Genomic DNA, 17499 nt, shown 5'->3' with positions numbered 1-17499 from the left:
GCGAAAACCTCTGTTAAGTCTGGTATAGAAGGAAAGCTGTTTTACCTTAGCAGCGGTTGCATACATACGGGATACAAAGGTGCGGCCTGATTTTTACCACCTTTGTGGCATGTTAGAGTAGACCCCCACCAAGGACAGTATTTCATGCTTGGTATCCTTTTTTTTTGAAGCCAAGTCTTTACTCGGGTGCGAATACGATTTAACTTCTCAGCTGGCAGGCATGCTTCCATTCTCTTTGTATCTAACGTGATACCTAAGAAAGTTAAAGAGTCAGTTGGCCCTTCAACGTTTTCTAATGCTAGGGGTATGCCAAGCAGGGAACATATATGCTGAACTATGAGGAGATTATCTTGGCATTGAGATGACTGTGGAGGGGCCATCAGTAGGAAATCATCTAAGTACTGGAGAAGTGGTGATACTCCCTGCTGCTCCAGGATCCATGATAAGAGATCGGCTAGGATGTTGAAAAGTTTGGGTGCTGATCGCAATCCAAAGGAAAGGCAGGTGTCCACAAATATTATGTTCTTCCAGCGCATGGCTAGCAGATGGCGATCGGCCAGACATACGGGAAGCAGTCTGAAAGCATGGTTAATGTCGATCTTTGCCAATAAGGTTCCTTGGCCAAGATTAAGGATGTGGCCAATAGCTGAGTCGATTGTAATGTAGGATAGTGAGCATAAGAGATTGGGAATACCATCATTAACGCTGTGTTTTGCAGGGTGGGATAAGTCTATGATGAGTCTCCACTTATTGGGTTGATGGTGTTTTGGTATGACTCCGAAACGACTTATGTGCATATGTGAGGCCCAGTTGATGTGGTATGGGCCAGCTAGTCTATTGTGAGAGAGTTCTTCTGCCAGGTACTGGTCTACTACCTCAGGATGATCCAGGGCACAAGGAAGATTACGCTTGGCTGATTTCAACTGAGTCTCAGAGTGGTAGCCAATCCTGAAGCTGTAGGTTAGGCCTGATATGAAGAAGGAAGCTAGTCTCTGATTGGGATAGTTGTTGCAGCCATATGCGAGTCTGTAGTGGGGTTATGATGGCGGTAGCTGTGGATGGTACCTGAATTACATCTTCGGTCCTGCTCAAGTGTGCCGTCCATCTTGGCAACCATTCCTCATACGAGATGCATGCTGTAGTCATAGTTGCTTCCACTTCTGTAATGTTGACGTCTGTGGGTGGGGAGATATATTAAGTATGATGTCAGCAATCCACCAAGCTCGTCCTTCAGTGACCTCGGTAAGCACCTATTGTAAGCACACAACATGACCATGTACTGTAGCTGTATGTTGTTAAGCACGCAGCATGACCATGTACTGTAGTTAGGTGTTGTTAAGCATGCAGCATGACCATGTACTGTAGTTAGGTGTTGTATTATGGCACCCCCATGCGTGCGCACTCGCTGTTAGCACTTGCTATTAGCATTACTTATTTACTCTCTGCATGCCAACCCCCCCGCCTTCAATACTAAAAAAAAAATTAAAAAATTAAAAATCAATCTTACAACTCTATTCCATCCATCTTTCTCTTTTCATGCAACTATAGACCGGCGTAGTAACAACAACCTTGACCACATTGAAGAATTTGAGACATCTCGAGCACCATCAGATGCTACCAAATCATCAGAGAATGCAGGCTCTAGCTCTACCCCCCCCTGCCTCCTATACTGATCAACAGTGGACTACCACCAGTGCCGGCCAAACTGGTAAAAAAGGCACAGGATGGGCTATTTATAGAAATGGCAGACCTTCTCCCCATGAACTCATCTCTGCTGAATACTACACTGAAGGCAATACCACCAGCTCAAAGCAAAAACATCACGAAGTAGCCAATATCATCCAGTAGGTGCAGTGTTTTAGTGTATATATCGCAATTATCTCCCAGAAGGAACCAAAGCGGACAGCCGACCTCCTACTTAAAAATAATGTTTTTTGATGATTTTGTCCTCTTAACCAGTAAAGATAACAAAACATACAAATAGTATAATTCAAAACAGACAAAAGAACGCTGCTATCTGAATACATAAGTTAGTTTGAGACGGGGTGTTATATCAAAGGGTGAAAACCAAGAAATGGCTGCAGCGATGACTTATCGCAAAGTGATTGCATCATTATATCATTGTAGCTGTTACTTGGCCATATCCAGAGTGGATTATAATGGTCGGCCATCGGACATTTACCGACCAATTAGCTCGAAGACTGCCCAATTACCTACTGAACCGGTCAAGGATGGCTGACTGATTTCTGCAGAAAATTGATATACTCTAATAGAACAGTCAGTGACTCTAATAGAGCAGTCGAACAGCTTTTAAAAAGGTGTACCTAAAAGGTTCAAAAAATTGAAGAAAAAATTTGGAGAATTGAACCCTGCACCCTTCAATGAAGTACAATCTGCACCATTCTACCACATGCTCATACACTGTTTAGTGGTCTCTAAAGGGGTTTTAAATGTCCTGCAGTTAAAACCATAACTGATATAGATACAGTACATGTCACAAATCATCGCATTGGATAATTTCATATCAGATCATCATAATGTTATTATCACAGATTTATTATGTATGTGGTTTAACAAATGTAACCTTCTGAAGGAGTTTTGGGTGTCAAAATACTCACATCCAAGATTTGATAATCCTTTTTAAACCAGGCGCACGCCCACAGCCGGCCGAAGGCCGGCTGTGGGCGTGCGCCAGGTTTACTGAAATTGTTTTCGTAAAAGTGTGTGTGTGTACCTATCTACCTATCTACCTATGTTTGTCCGTACGCACCCACGTGAGCAAAATCGTTTAATAACGGTAAATGCAGCTTTTGTGTAAGAAGTAAAAGTGAAATGAAGTCTGTATTAAACTTCTGCACAGGTGAACTTTGCTCTGAGGTGGTTTCTTTTCGGCGGACTGAAATACGGGTGTGGTGACTTTCCTCAGACTACCTTCCCCTTGAGGTTTTCAGGCATTTAGCAACTGAAAAACAACGGTGCAGGCCTCGTACACTGCCAGGAATAGCCTATCGCTTCGAGTTGAAAGGGGGCGTATCCCTTACTTACGCGAACGAAAATGAAGAGCAGCTTTGAGGCTTTGTCGAAAGAATTTGTGGGGAAAAACACGTTAGTCACACTATAAAACAGTTTAAAAGATAGTTTTGTGCGTAATATGTTGGTAAAAGCGGTTTATTTAACAAACGCTTCCTTAGCAGTGCATAGCAACGTAATTGAACGAATTACGAATATTTCATGAATTACGAACTACGAGAAATAGCTAATTATATTATTGCACAACCCAAACTACCCTATTGTAAAGTTGTAATACATAGTTGGTTAATTCATAGTAGTATATACTGTCTATAGTTATTCCAGATGAGTTAGCTAGCTGCATGGCGCCTGGTTTTTAGAAGTAGCACAACATCAACTTGTTTTTCAGGAGTGTGCCCCAATTTGGCATACTTACACATGCTGCTAAGCATTGCCATACAATGTCAGATCATGTCAAATCAACTTTGACTTTAATCTGACATTAAAATGAAGACTAGTTATAATCCTCTCTGGCCATATCACATATTTTTCAAACCAGGTCAAGTGTATTGTGTTGATTGAATTATGTGAGGAGTTATCAGAGATAGGAGCAACTTCCAACATTAGAAAAATGGCTCTTTGCTCTTGATTTTCCATCCATGCATCCAGACTTGGAGTACTAGTCAACTGCCACCTGCAAACAAAATTATGAAAACGGGTGTGAAATGAATCAGTACTTATAACGACAAATAATTAGTAATGGCTTTCTAATCACCTTAGTAGTGTATTGGACTTGGCCACCCACTGCTTCATGATAGGCATTATATGGAACCATATATGCAAAATAGCTATAGTCTGCTATATTATCCACCATGTGGTGAGATCTATATAAATGAAGCTGAAAAGCCATCCATCTGACTGTCTGCATTCCATTTGAGTTCACACACTTTTCTTACCAGCTGCTGAATGTATCAAAGCAGTTTTTATGTCAATAGAAATGTGCATCATCTTTGAGTAATAGCCCATATTTATAAGTTTCTAAGTGCTGCCCTTTCATCTATGATCTGTTGAAGATAGTAGAGCACTGTAAAAACTGCAGATACACAGCTGTAGTGTTTGTGCATCGACCTCTTAATCCATATATTCTGTCAGTCCCTAGTTTGATCCAGCACCAAGACTTTAGTCACCTTTGTTATATTTTTTACTCTGGCTTTTAAATGGAGTCCATTGAATGCAATTGCATGTGATCATTAATATTTGAATTGTGGTGAGATGCCAAAGTAAATTGTTTTGTGCTAAGTGACTTGAACAACTACCTTAACAGACTGGATTTATTGAGTGAAGAACACATGTACATGACACATTAATTGCTGACATTTGTGGTCATAATGTGTAGCGACCTCATTGTCATGCTCTTAGACTATTGATTCCACAAATGGGCCAGGTCACATGTATCTTTATCATTCTTCTGTAACTGTTAGCTATAAAGGCTAGTTTTATTTCTGGTGGTGGATTAGGTTCTATGTGATAGTTAGACTTCAAGATACAGGGCTCTACAGAATTTAGTAACCCAAAAGGTCCTGTGTTGCAGCGCCCAAGAAAAGAGAGGGCACTACTACAGGATCTGAGTGTTTCTGAATTCCATAGAATCCTGTGTTTGAAGTCTACCTTATTTAGACCATTATGGCCAGGTATAATGCAACTCCAATGTGATGCAGAAAATACTATGCTTTAGAGATAAAACACTTGAATTTCATTGGCTACTTAGATCCCTTGCTTTTGTCTCAATAGATCCTCAATGCAAAACACAACAATTACATTCCTGTAGCATTGGCAACCCATGGGTGTTTAACTGGAAAACGAGTGCCATATCAATTAGAGTGACAGTTTCTACTAATGAACGTCATGTTACAAGCAGCTGTGAAGGTACAACAATGAGCTGGGATGTTTGAGGCTTCATGTACAATGGGCTCATGTCTTACTGAGCTACTGTGCACAGTTTACATGTACATATTATGTACATATGTACACAGTACATACAGTCTTCATCATTGAGCTGAGTCCTAAAAAAAGCTAAAAATGAAAAAGCGGAAATATGATTTTTCTCTAGTAAATAGCATTTCAGCCAACCAGATGATTAGTGATGACAGCAAAGGTGTCAATGTGTGGTTAGTGCTTCATTGCAAATCCAGGAAAAGACTATGTACTTTTATGGGTTCCCTATAGGAAATGTGTAGTAGTGAAAACTTTGATTGGTTGTATTAAGGTGTCAGACATTTGAATGTTTAGGTTTTGAAATACTTTTAGGTAGTTATACAAAAGAGCCAACTCGTGTAATTCCAGCCATGAATTGCTGACTGTAGCATAACCAGCAGTGGCACTCCAACAGCTAAACCAGTTGACTATCATCAGGAGCTTATGAGCCGCCTTTGGCGGCGAAGGAGCATGAAACTCGGTTCCATCACAACCCAAATTACGTTACGTTTTTTGAATAAATTGCTACGAGTGTCGCGCACAATTAGTATACAGTAGAGATTTTACTTTCCTTATATGGAAACTAATCGCTAATGAATTTGGATTTTGATGGCACCCAGCAGGCTACGTAAGTTTCATGCTCCTTCGCCGCCTTCGGCGGCTCATAAGCTCCTGCTATCATATATAGTAGGGACCACAAAGGAGTGGGTGCGGCCCATGAAAAAATGTCACCCAAAAACCAGCCTCACTTTTCCCTGACGACAATGAGGCATAGGCAGTATTGGTTAGGTAAAACTAAGTCTTCAGATCGACCTGAAACGCTTTCAACAAGTTGCTACGAAATTTTATAAAAAATTATTAAACAGAATTTTCTATTAACTGACTGCAGGGGCGTAGCCAGCCAATATTTGAACTTAACTACACACACACAAGAAACACGCTCACTTTCATGTGAAACATTATCAAAAGAAAAATGAAAAGTGTATGCACACAAGGCCTACAGCTTCCTATGCTAGAGTGAAAACAAATGCTGCTTGCATGCATGCAAACATTTACTAGCTATATGCTATTCTATTAAACTTGTAGGGCAGGCATCCACCAATGATCGTCGTAGCTGAGCATCACGTGACATCAAACTGCTGAACCAACAAGAACCAACAATGTAAACAGTTCATCACATATTTACTACAATCAACTGGCAGTATAGCTTACAGACCAACCACCACAGCAATATGTATTTCTTTTTCAAGTAAATGCCACATGGCCCCAATTGAAGGCCAGGGGAGCTGATTTATGAGCTATGAGTCCTATCACAAATATCAGCATGCCAATAAAGCTTCTTCCCAGACTTATAGCAGCCAATGTGCATTTTGCATGAATCTGGTATAAACCACAACTCGGTTAATCTGCACAAATTGTGCATGTGACACTTCATAATGACTTGACTGTCACGAAGAAGAGACAAACAACGAGCAACCAACTACTAACATTATTTTACTCTCAAGTAATTTTCATATAAAACTAGTGGTACATATAGCAACCATACAATTACGTATTATAATAATGACATCATAACTAACAATAAATTAGTCAGTGTTCTCTTCATGACACTCCTGACACACTGAAAATGAAACAATGACTGCATCAGTACGCAACTGTTCAGTAATCTTTCTATGAGCATTAATAGCAGCCTTTCTTCTGCCATGTTTCTGCTGATCATCAATATCTGCACCAGGAGATGCCTCAATTGTTAGTGGATCATTGTTGTTCACTACCGATGGTATTTCTAGGGGATAAAGATGACTGATCGGTCTATCCAAAATACCTTTATTTGGCAATTGAAGCTTCACTGAACGTACTTGATTATCTCTACTTAAAATAAGTTCATCAACCTTTGCTAATTTCCATGCCCTGCGTGGTATATGTTCATTCTTTACTAAAACAATCTTGCCAATTTGAGGTTGTCGCAACACTTGTGACCTGGGACCTTTATGATTTAGTGGTAAGGTTTCCCTTAAGTTTAACAAGTAATCCTGTATCCAAGACTTCCAAAACATTTGTAACTGTTTTTGGTTCTTTCTCCAGTATACTAGTAATTCCTGAGCAGAATCTAGTTTTGGAATATATTCATCAGAATCATCTGTGTCAAAAGGAATAGCATTGTTGTAGCTTCCCGTCAAAAAATGAGAAGGAGTCAAAACAAAGCTGGATTGAAAATCTTCATGTACGTAGGTCAAAGGGCGGGTGTTTATGATGGCTTCCACCTAGGTCAACAATGTTATGAGCTTATCCCAATATAATACTCTCCGGCCCATTCCCTTTCTTAAGGCTCTCTTGACCATTCCTACAAGTCGTTCATAGAAACCCCCTTGCCAAGGGGCCAATGCTGTTGTAAACTTCCATTGGATTCCTTCATACGAGAAAAAAACTCAACTGTCTCATCTCTATATACCTTCAGCCACTGTTGATCTAAAGCAGATTTCACCAAACGGAACTGAGGAGCATTATCTGAAATTATTTGAGTTGGTTTACCTCTTCTAGCTATAAATCGGTGTAAACAGTCCAGAAACAATTGACCCGACAGTCCCTTCACAAGCTCCAAGTGAATCGCCCTTACAGCCAAGCATGTAAATAAACATACCCACATCTTTTCAACAGCATCGCCTTCCTTAACTTGAATGGGGCCAAGATAGTCCAATCCAACAATTGTAAATGGGTCTGACTTGGATACTCTTTCTTTGGGCCATGGTGGCATATTTGGCAAACAAAAGGATTTTCCATCATGACGTTTACAAACTACACATTGATGCAGTACATGCCTGACCTCTGCTCTTCCTTGGGGAATCCAAAATTCTTCTCTGTGTTGGCTGAGAGTATGTGATACACCTGCATGAATCAGACGAACATGAATTTCTAGAATAACAAGTTGTGTGAAAAAACATTTACGTGAAAGTAGCTTGGGATGCTTCATTTCCTCACTAACATCAGCATTGGAGTATCGTCCATAACATCGTAAAATTCCAAATTGATCTGTCTTCAAACCAAGTTGCTTTTGCAAACAGTGCTTCTTATTATTCTTCAAAGCAAGAAATACATCATTAAAATAACTTTGCTGAACAGAGTAAATCAATAATTGAGGCCATTTTGATTTCAGTTCTAGAAATAAAACCTTCACTTAAACTCTCTAAAACAACTGCCATTAACCTGTGTTTGAACCTCTTTCCATCAATCTTTCTCCACACTTTCAGTTTAATAAATCTTAATACATACACTGACACTCTCAACAACTTTCGAAGAGAAGAGTAAAATGGTTCCCTCAACCCAAATAAAAACAGTTGCTTGTCATCAAGTCGGTCAACTCCAGCAACATTGGCCAATTCAATAAATGATCTGGATCTTCTTACTTCAGTTTCAATCTATTCTAACTTCTCCACAGTAATCTCTGGCAGGTTCCAAGCAGGCCATGATAAATGATTGGTTCCCAGCCAGGAAGGGCCATGCCACCATAGTGAACATTCACAAAGCTCACTCACTGATAGTCCACGAGTGGCCAAATCCGCTGGATTTTGACCAGAAGCAATATAGCGAAATCTCAAGTCCCTGTGTAATTTGATCTCCTTTACACGATTCTCTACAAATACAGATAACGGTTTTGTGGTTTTTATCCAGTGCAGTACACATTGAGAGTCAGTCCAAAGAACTTTCTCTTCAATACTCAACTTCATTCCATGCTCAACAAAACTAACAGCTCTCACTCCAATTAATACTGCTAGCAGCTCCAAACGTGGTATGGTAAACTTTTTAAGTTTAGCCTTTGATTTAGATTTTTCTTTTCCAGTAGGAACAAGACGCATCTTCGCAAAGACAAGATTTGTCTTTGCAGTTGTACCATCACAAGTTCTTAGATAAATGGTCGTAGCATAACATGTAGTAGAGGCATCGCAAAACACCAGCAACTGATTAACCCCTTTACTCTGGTTTTCCACAAGTCTTTTGATGTTCAAATTGGAAACAGAGATCAACATCTTTAGTATTTGATTCCATTCCCTAACAAGATCACCAGACAATGGTTCATCCCATGACTTAGAAAGTTTCCATAATGTCTGCAAAAAATACCTTTCCATGAAAGGTCACTGGTGTCACAAGTCCAAGCGGATCAAATATTTTAGCCACAATATTAAGAACATCCCTCTTTGTTACAACGCCATCCATCATTACTCTGTCCACTCCTGGAATATGTACTAAATCATCTTTTACATTCCACAAAAGACCAAGTACTTTTACTTTGCCATCAGCTGAGGAAACTCTCTCATCAGCTGAAAGAGATTCCAAAAATTCTACTGCATTTGAGTTCCACTCACGCAAGTTCATCGAGGCTTTCCTAAAAATTTCTTTTGCTTCCTGATAAATACTGAAAGTCTGCTCTACAGAATCAGTTCCAATAAGTACATTATCAACATAGATATTACTCATAATATCCAGAGCAAGAGGTATACCTTCTTTCAGTAAATGATGTTTAAGTGTAGCACCGAGCAAAAATGGACTACATATCAGCCCAAAGGGGACTCTACAAAATCGATACACAGCAATATTGGCATCACTTACATCAGACTTGTTTATATCTTTCAACCACAGGAATCGGGTGACATCTCGCTCATCTTCCTGAACTCTTATTTGAGAAATGCCTTTTCCATTTCCAGATCAGCAAGGATGACAATTGAATGTAGCCGAAATGGTATCAGAAGCCCAACCAGATCAGGTAATATCACTGGACCACGAAATAAACAATCGTTCAGACTACTTACAAATCTTTGAGGCTTAGCTGACGCATCATAGACAACACGAACTTTGGTTGTGGCCTTAGCTGGTGTAAGTACAGGGTGATGAGGCAAATAATGCTTTCTAGTACCACTTAATACAGAATTGTCTATTCTTTCAATGATACCCCTGTCTAGTTGTTGACAAATTATGTCATCATACTTTCGAAGAAGCTCTTGGTCAGACTGAAGACGCTTGACCAATGATTTCATTCTCCTCAAAGCAAGAAGATAGTTATCAGGTAAACATACATTAGATTCTTTCCATGGCTATTTAATTTGATACCTCCCATCCTCAAACCGAACACTCTCACAAAACTTGTGTAATGCTAGATCGTCATCACTTTCTATCATAGGGTCTGCAATTCCAATGATTTCAAGGGACCACAACTTATCCACAGGTTCAAATGTTCCAGATAAACAATGTGAAGTTGCTCCAGGCAACATAAAATTAACTGTAGATACAAACAATGTGCTGATTGGCAAATCATGGTCACCTCCTGGACATTTGCCCGTAACTATGTATCCAAACTTTGAGGGCAACATAAACATCCCAGAAGGCAAAACTACTTTGTCGCCCCCAACAATTTCCCCAAAAAAATCTGAGCCAATCAGCACATCTATAGTTGTTGTCTCCATTACATTAGGAATAGAATCAGCAAGCTGGTCAGGTGAGATCAATCTTAAAAACTCAAGATCCTTTTGTAACAGTGGTCCTCTTTGAATGCACCCAGTGATCTGTTGAAGCACATTGGCAGACAGTGTCATAAAAGAACCATCATTGACCTTTACCTTAAATGTAACAACATATGTGTCAACATTCTTAGCCTTTTGTGCTCCAAATGTAGAAACTGAAAGATTTTCTTTATGCTCTGAGTGTAGCTTTAATTTTTGTGCAAATTTGGTGGTCATGAACGTTCTTTGGCTTGCACTGTCCAATAGCACTCTAGCATTAATCAAAGTCTGCCCATCAGAAGTTTGGATGGGGACAATTGCTGTTTGTAGCAGTACTCTTTCATTCGAAGCTAACATTGTATGAGTGACATGAGAGCAAACTGTTTCTTCAGTAGGACTAGACTCATCATGTAAACTGTTCTTTGCAGAAGGTAAACTTGAACTATCAGCAACATCTGAAGCCCTATTATGCTCAGTAACACAAAACATGTTTGCTCCTTCTGGAAATTTATCAGGGCATAAACAACGGTTGTGGTAACCTTTCTTCCCATTGTAACCTTTCTTCCCACAATGATCACAAGCTTTCTTATGTGAAATAGGAAAACTTTTGACAACATGTCCAGGTTTCAAGCAAATAAAACATCTCCCATCAGAACTCAACTTCTGCTTTCTTTCTGATAAATTCTTATACCAACACACTGATCATTATAGTGGTCACCCTTACAGAAAATGCAGGGATGCATTACTATTCGAACACTCTTACTATCACTGATACTACTGAATACCTCTGCAGGGATATTATTGGTTGGATGGTAACCCTTTACATTTGTGACCTGATGGACTGGTTTGTCCCAACAACTTTTAGAATTAATGGCATACCAGTGAACATTCTCCTGGATTCTAACAAATTGAAAAATTGCTGATCGCAACATTTTCATATCCCAAACATCAGTAGGTTTCTTTGTTTCTTCTAATTTCATAACAACTTCAGTTGGAAATTTATAAAGCACTAATTGTATTAGCATTCTCTGATTATTTATGCTCTCACCTTGAGCCTCCAACTGCCGTAGTGTCTTTTCCACACAATCATAAGTTTTTTGTATCTCTGTAAACTTATTACATGACCTTGGTAAACTTTGTAATTTCGCATATAGCGATTCAACTATCACTTCTTTTCTACCAAATCTTTCCTTCAATAAAGCAATTGCAGTGTCATAATTTTTGTTGTCAATCGACAAACCGGAAATAGCTGTTGCTGCTGTACCCTTCAAAACACTTTTTAGGTAATTGAACTTTGATACTTTGGGAAAGTTCTGCTCATCTACCGATGTCTTAAACATGTCCCAAAATTCAGGCCATTGCTGTACATTTCCGTCAAAACAAGGAAGCTGCAATTTTGGCAGATTGACCTTAATGTTAGTGTCTTGACCTATGTTGCTAACCTTTGCTTGACTTGAGAGATTTTTCTGGGTCTCTAAAAATTGATTCTGCTGTTCAATTTTTCTTTCAATACGTTTAAGCCTACTCTTAAGCCGACTTACAACCTCACTAGCATTTATTAACACCTCAACATATCCTTCAGTACCTTCAGCAACTCGTGTCTGTTCCTTTTCTTCTGCATCCTTGGCTTCTCCATGCATTTCCCTCAACAGCGAGACCCAATCGTGGTTGCATTTTTCCAAAATAGAAATATTAGTGGAAAAACGGTCGATTAATTCCTCTACATTTATCTCTTCTTCTTCAACTTCTTTGTCATTAATAGGTGCCGAAAGAAGCTTTTCAGCATCCTGAGTGTATCTTAAAAGCCGTGCCTTCGACGGACCAATCAGCTTGCGTATTGGGCCAGACATCTCTGGCGGTCCTGCTCACTGCACAAAATCTTTGTCACGAAAAAGAGACTAACAACGAGCAACCAACTACTAACATTATTTTACTCTCAAGTAATTTTCATATAAAACTAGTGGTACATATAGCAACCATACAATTACGTATTATAATAATGACATCATAACTAACAATAAATTAGTCAGTGTTCTCTTCATGACATTGACCTTTTCTCCATTTCCAGCTCCATATTCCATTATTGTTATCTAGAAGAGTACGTTTTCCCATTTTCTTTCATCAGCAGTAAGTTAGGCTATATGGTGCTTTCCTTATCTGAAACAAAATCTTTTGCTGCCAGCACCATCCACACCGAATCCTACCAACGATTATCACTCACTGTGACTTAGAGATACAGTACCACGACTATAGTGTACCACACTTCGACTCCATTTTAAATTTCGAATTTAAACCATGCCAAGGAGCTCGAGCATGGCACGTGCGTCTACAAGAAGTGTAATTATAGGGACTTCCCAAGGGATTTTCTGCGTGATGGATCACGTGATACACCATCTATCTCGATCCCTTCTTCGAAGTCATGGTTCAACAAATGAGGTACACGTTTATGATTTACAGTGGTTGTTGTGTGTGCTACTGTGAATCCTCACATGAATCTTAAGCTACTTGTGATGGTTGGGAAAAGTTTGTGATGGTTGGGCAAGAAACTGTGATAGTTGGGCAAATGCCTGCCCATGCCCACCCTTGGCTACGCCCCTGACCGACTGAGTAACTGACTGATGCCTTCAGACAAGCGTAACTCTATAACGGCTAAGGCTACATGCTTGCACTGTTCGATGTCGTTTTGGCACAATGCATTCTTCATGGACTTACCAGTGTCCTTCTTTGTGTCCCATTCATCTTTGTTGACAGCGAAGAGTGTTGATTTGGTGGTAGCTAGCTTGTGATGGCTTCCCTTCTTAACGGAAAATCATCCGTATTTTTCATAGTGGCTACTTTGATTGCAGAGGTGCTTTTCGAACAGTTCTTGATTCATACTGCTGTGTAGTAGGTTGAACATAGCTGACAACAAAGCATAATGGATACTTTACTTTTCATACAATATTTGATATAACTGGGGCACACTCATTTCTTTCTTTTGATGTGTTATGTGTGGATTTCAGGGGTGCTTTTCGAACAGTTCTTGAGATTCATAATGCTGTGTAACAGGTGTGTCAGACGAAAATTCGAGTTTCAGTGATTTTATTGTAAATTCTATACCCATGCACAGCCGTCTGTAAGTGTTTTCCTGTTTTGATGCTGCATTTGATGTCAGATGGACTAATACGATTCCATAAAGGAGATTTTCAAAGATGTTTCTTGGATGATTTTTAAAGGAGCCGCTGCCATTTAAAGCAGCACATGTTATTTTTGGGGGTCTTTCTGGCTTTTATCTTCAATCAGGTTAGTCTTCTTCCTTCTCCATGCAATGAAACCAAAAATTTTCCTATCACCACTTTCCTTGAGTGGCATATTTAGACACCGCAAACTTATTGAAGTGCTTATGCTAGGTAGATACCTGTAACTTCACGATAGGTTGAATGCCACGCATATTAATACAATCTTGGTTGATTAATAATGATCAAGCACAGAGACGGGCAGTTTCGTACAATGGCTGCTTCTAACCCCTACCTTCGTTGGGATCAGCGCCATCAAGAATTGTGGTATGAAAACATGTCCAACCCCAACACTTCACAACGGTGGCCATGCCCTTACTGTGGGGCTAAAAACCACTACCCAGACAACCACCCTCACTCGCCCTTTCGTGACAGCTCGCAACGCTCTAGACCACCAAATCGCAGAACATCCGGAGCTCCAATATGCGGTGAATTTAACAACGGGCAGTGCACCAGAAATGCATGCACTTTTCAACACATCTGCTTTACATGTAAGGTCCCCATCCTCGCATCTCCTGTCCTGACAGGAGACCAGCCACCCAAAAACCAGTGAGGCCAACCTCAGGTCACGGCGACCGCTCATTTTTGAGTGTGACCAAGCCCCTTATAGACCATTGCTTACATTCAGGAAGCCAGGCGTTCAACCTTTACTCCCTTTAGAGTACACCCATGCCTTTGGAAATGAAGCTTCAGAACACCCCTTGTGCACTGAAGCTTTAGCACACCCACACACTAAACTTCTACAACACAAATTGTGCAGTAAAGGTTTAGACAACTTACTAACCACTGCTAATACTAACCTTTTAGAACACACCTCGTGCACTAAAGGGCTAGAACACTCACACACTCCTGACACCACAACTTTGGAGCATACCCCTCAGAGCACTCTTGCACCACTGCCTTCCACACTGAAGCACCACACCCACCACTTAACGTATGCACTAACACTCCAAAGTTATTGCACTTGCATGCAAAGCACCTGCCATGGCAATTGCAGTATCTTATCAGTGCACGTCATCTTAACTCAAAGCCCTGCACACCAATCAACCTGCATGTTCTACAAAATGAACTAGTGCTTCACCCTGATCAAACATTTGTGCGCACTTTAATTCACAACCTAGAGTAGGCATTCCAGTATCCGAGATTTTTAAATAAAAAAATTCTCCGTATATTCCCCAATAGAACCCTGGCACAAAATAACAACTCGTGTTTAATTTGGGATTGCTCCGTAGTGCGAGCTCCAATGAGGATGAAAATCGCTATGGGGTTTGTCCACACGCTGATCATCATGAAAATCTTAGTTTTGTTGTGCGCGTTACATATAAGTAAGTTTTGTGTTGTTTTATAATCTTTTCAAGCCTGGTAATGTATGTAGAATACTTTAAAACTTTTAAAAACGTACTGTCGGATGGAAGGTAGTCACTGGTGCTTACTTTAAAGTGCATAGTTACTTCGCTCGGGTTAGTGATTTTCAGCTCCAGAGTAATTTTCTGATGGCTGTGTCATTAACTCAAAAATACAAACCACTTCAAAGTCGGCACAACGATGCCATAATTGAAATCACAACTCCACCTTAGGTATTGTTGCATCATTGTGACACCTTTACTTTAGTTGTTTACCTTTATAAGTTGTTAACTTGATGTTTTTGCTTACTTGAGATAGCCTCTTGCCTGTGGGTATGCACCATTGTATTGAGAAGTGTGCAATAGGTGAAACATATTTGCTCACCACAAAGCATACAAAGATGGTTGAGATCCGATACGATCTGAAGTTACTCCCATTACGTGTACAAACCTGCAGCTAGAAGCAACTGCAGTTTCAAGGCAGTCCAGATTGCTAGATGGCTTCCTGATTCAATTGTGCCATTTTCCCCTTTAAAATGTATGGGGAGCCCTGGAGAAAAAAATACCTTTTTTCAGTTTTTAAGCACTGTGTATGCCAAAGTAGTTAATACCAACCCAACAAACTATATATTTCTGAGATCGGCATTCAATACTCTATCTATTGAGCATATAAAAAGTCCATTTTCCAAAATTTAAAAATCGGGCTGGAATGCCTACCTAGAGCATGGTTGTGACATTGGCTACACTGGACCACAATTTACACATTCCAGCAGCAACCTTCCCTCTTCACTCCAAAACCCTAGCATACTGGATGCCAACATCACTGAAGAACGCAACATGGGTCGCATGCTGGGTCCATTCCAGACTCCACCACTTCCGAACTTCCGCTGCTCAGGACTGGGCTTGGTCCCTAAGCATGATGGTGGCTGGCGTGCAATTTACTATTTGTCTGCCCCATATGGATCCAGCATCAATGACTCCATAAATCCAGAGGATTATGCACTTTCTTACTGCTCAGTTGATGATGCATTTGCAATCGTATCTGCCCTTGGTAAGGGTACTATAATGGCAAAAATAGACCTTAGGATTGCATTACGTCTTGTTCCAGTAAGACCAGAAGACTGGAACCTTCTAGGTATCCAATGACAAGACCAATTCTATATTGACATCTGCCAGCCTTTTGGCCTTTGATCTGCACCTTTTCTATTTAATCAGTTAGCTGATGCCATCCACTGGTCCCTCCAGCACAACCATGGTGTACGCCATGTACTCCATTATCTAGATGATTTCTTCACCGCTGGCTCTCCCGGTACAGAGGAATGCTCAGACAACCTGCAAGCAATGCTCTCCCTATATAACAATATTAATGCTCCCGTCAAGACTTCTAAGATTGAAGGTCCATCAACCCGACTCACGTTCCTGGGGATTGTTATTGACACTGAGAACATGACAGCCAGTATCTCACCAGAGCGAAAAGCTGACCTTATCTTATCAATACAATCACTCATGAAGAAGGATAAATGTACAAAACATCAACTGCTGTCCTTAGTTGGAAAAGTATCCTTTGCTTACAAGGTACGTAGTCCCAGCAGGCAGAATATTTCTACGCTGACTCATATACCTTAGCTGCAAAGTGTCACACATGCACCACCACCTACGCTTATGCACAGATGCATGACTGGTGCCTAGCCTTCCTCCCCACTTGGAATGGCACATCATATATCCTGGAAAGCACTTGGTCCACCTCTCCATCTATGTCTCTGTTTACAGATGCATCAGGTAGCCTTGGCTGGGGGGCCTATTGGTCTGGACATTGGATTCAGTCACACTGATCAAGTGACGAAGTAGACAGAGGCATAGTCTGGAAGGAACTATTTGCTATAGCTTCTGCAGTGAACACCTTGAATCATTTTGGTATAGTTGCAAGCCTCAAAACTCCCTAGTTGGCTTTGGAGCATGCATTTTACTTGCTCGTTTCGTTTTTCTTTTAAAAGCTAGCTACAGAGTATGATTGTCTACTAACACAACTATTATATAGTATATAGACACTGTACCTCATAATCTACACTTGGAAAAGCAGTGGTTACTGAAACATGTAAAGAATACTTGTTGCCAAACTGTTCCAACTCCTCCCAGAGTGATGCAACAGGTATACCATAGTATTTTTCTCCCAAACAAAAGAAAAGTAGCTTTCCAGAATTTTCAGTGAATGGCACACGTGGCACATCATTTCTAAGGAGAGGGAACATGGTCATTTTAGCAGGGTCATCACTTTCTCTGAAGTGGAACTAATTGTCTAAATAACAAAGTTATTAACTGATTTTATCACTGTACAGTAAGTATATTCATAGCCAGTGTGTTCCATGATTTTGGATTCATCTGGAAAGTTGCTATCTAAAGACAAAC

At 40.2% G+C, this 17499-nt stretch overlaps 3 protein-coding genes across 3 annotated transcripts; 1 reads left to right on the top strand and 2 right to left on the bottom strand.

Annotated features, from left to right (window-relative positions):
- Nucleotides 1-6569: 6569 nt before the first annotated feature.
- LOC136253689 (uncharacterized) lies at nt 6570-7738 on the bottom strand. The gene is made up of 2 exons (XM_066046349.1): nt 7436-7738; nt 6570-7247 (listed from the first exon to the last, which is right to left on the bottom strand). The coding sequence occupies exons 1-2, from the start codon at nt 7736-7738 to the stop codon at nt 6570-6572; spliced, it is 981 nt and encodes a 326-aa protein (XP_065902421.1).
- Nucleotides 7739-8399: 661 nt separating this feature from the next.
- LOC136253688 (uncharacterized) lies at nt 8400-12325 on the bottom strand. Its single transcript, XM_066046348.1, has 5 exons — nt 11524-12325; nt 11222-11460; nt 10087-11159; nt 9789-10014; nt 8400-9086 (listed from the first exon to the last, which is right to left on the bottom strand). The coding sequence occupies exons 1-5, from the start codon at nt 12323-12325 to the stop codon at nt 8400-8402; spliced, it is 3027 nt and encodes a 1008-aa protein (XP_065902420.1).
- Nucleotides 12326-15930: 3605 nt separating this feature from the next.
- On the top strand, nt 15931-16941 carry LOC136253687 (uncharacterized). Its single transcript, XM_066046347.1, has 3 exons — nt 15931-16228; nt 16376-16668; nt 16864-16941. Exons 1-3 carry the CDS (start codon nt 15931-15933, stop codon nt 16939-16941), a joined length of 669 nt encoding a protein of 222 aa, XP_065902419.1.
- The last annotated feature ends 558 nt before the right edge of the window (nt 16942-17499 follow it).

The sequence above is a fragment of the Dysidea avara genome, chromosome 4, assembly GCF_963678975.1.
Source record: "Dysidea avara chromosome 4, odDysAvar1.4, whole genome shotgun sequence".
Classification (NCBI taxonomy): Eukaryota; Metazoa; Porifera; class Demospongiae; order Dictyoceratida; family Dysideidae; genus Dysidea; species Dysidea avara.
Note: the sequence above shows the minus strand (reverse complement) of the source record. Positions and strands in the feature narration are given on the sequence as shown.

Excerpts from the sequence above, each read along its gene's own strand:
- LOC136253689 (XM_066046349.1), bottom strand. The coding sequence starts at position 7,738 with ATGCCACCATGGCCCAAAGAAAGAGTATCCAAGTCAGACCCATTTACA. Across the intron at positions 7,248-7,435 it reads TAGATCAACAGTGGCTGAAG|GTGGAAGCCATCATAAACAC; the intron begins GTATATAGAGAT and ends TTGTTGACCTAG.
- LOC136253688 (XM_066046348.1), bottom strand. The coding sequence starts at position 12,325 with ATGTCTGGCCCAATACGCAAGCTGATTGGTCCGTCGAAGGCACGGCTT. Across the intron at positions 11,461-11,523 it reads ACGGCAGTTGGAGGCTCAAG|TTGTTATGAAATTAGAAGAA; the intron begins GTGAGAGCATAA and ends TTCCAACTGAAG. Across the intron at positions 11,160-11,221 it reads ATAGTAAGAGTGTTCGAATA|AATTTATCAGAAAGAAAGCA; the intron begins GTAATGCATCCC and ends TGTTGGTATAAG.
- LOC136253687 (XM_066046347.1), top strand. The coding sequence starts at position 15,931 with ATGGGTCGCATGCTGGGTCCATTCCAGACTCCACCACTTCCGAACTTC. Across the intron at positions 16,229-16,375 it reads AGAAGACTGGAACCTTCTAG|ATGATTTCTTCACCGCTGGC; the intron begins GTATCCAATGAC and ends TCCATTATCTAG. Across the intron at positions 16,669-16,863 it reads AAGTATCCTTTGCTTACAAG|ATGCATCAGGTAGCCTTGGC; the intron begins GTACGTAGTCCC and ends CTCTGTTTACAG.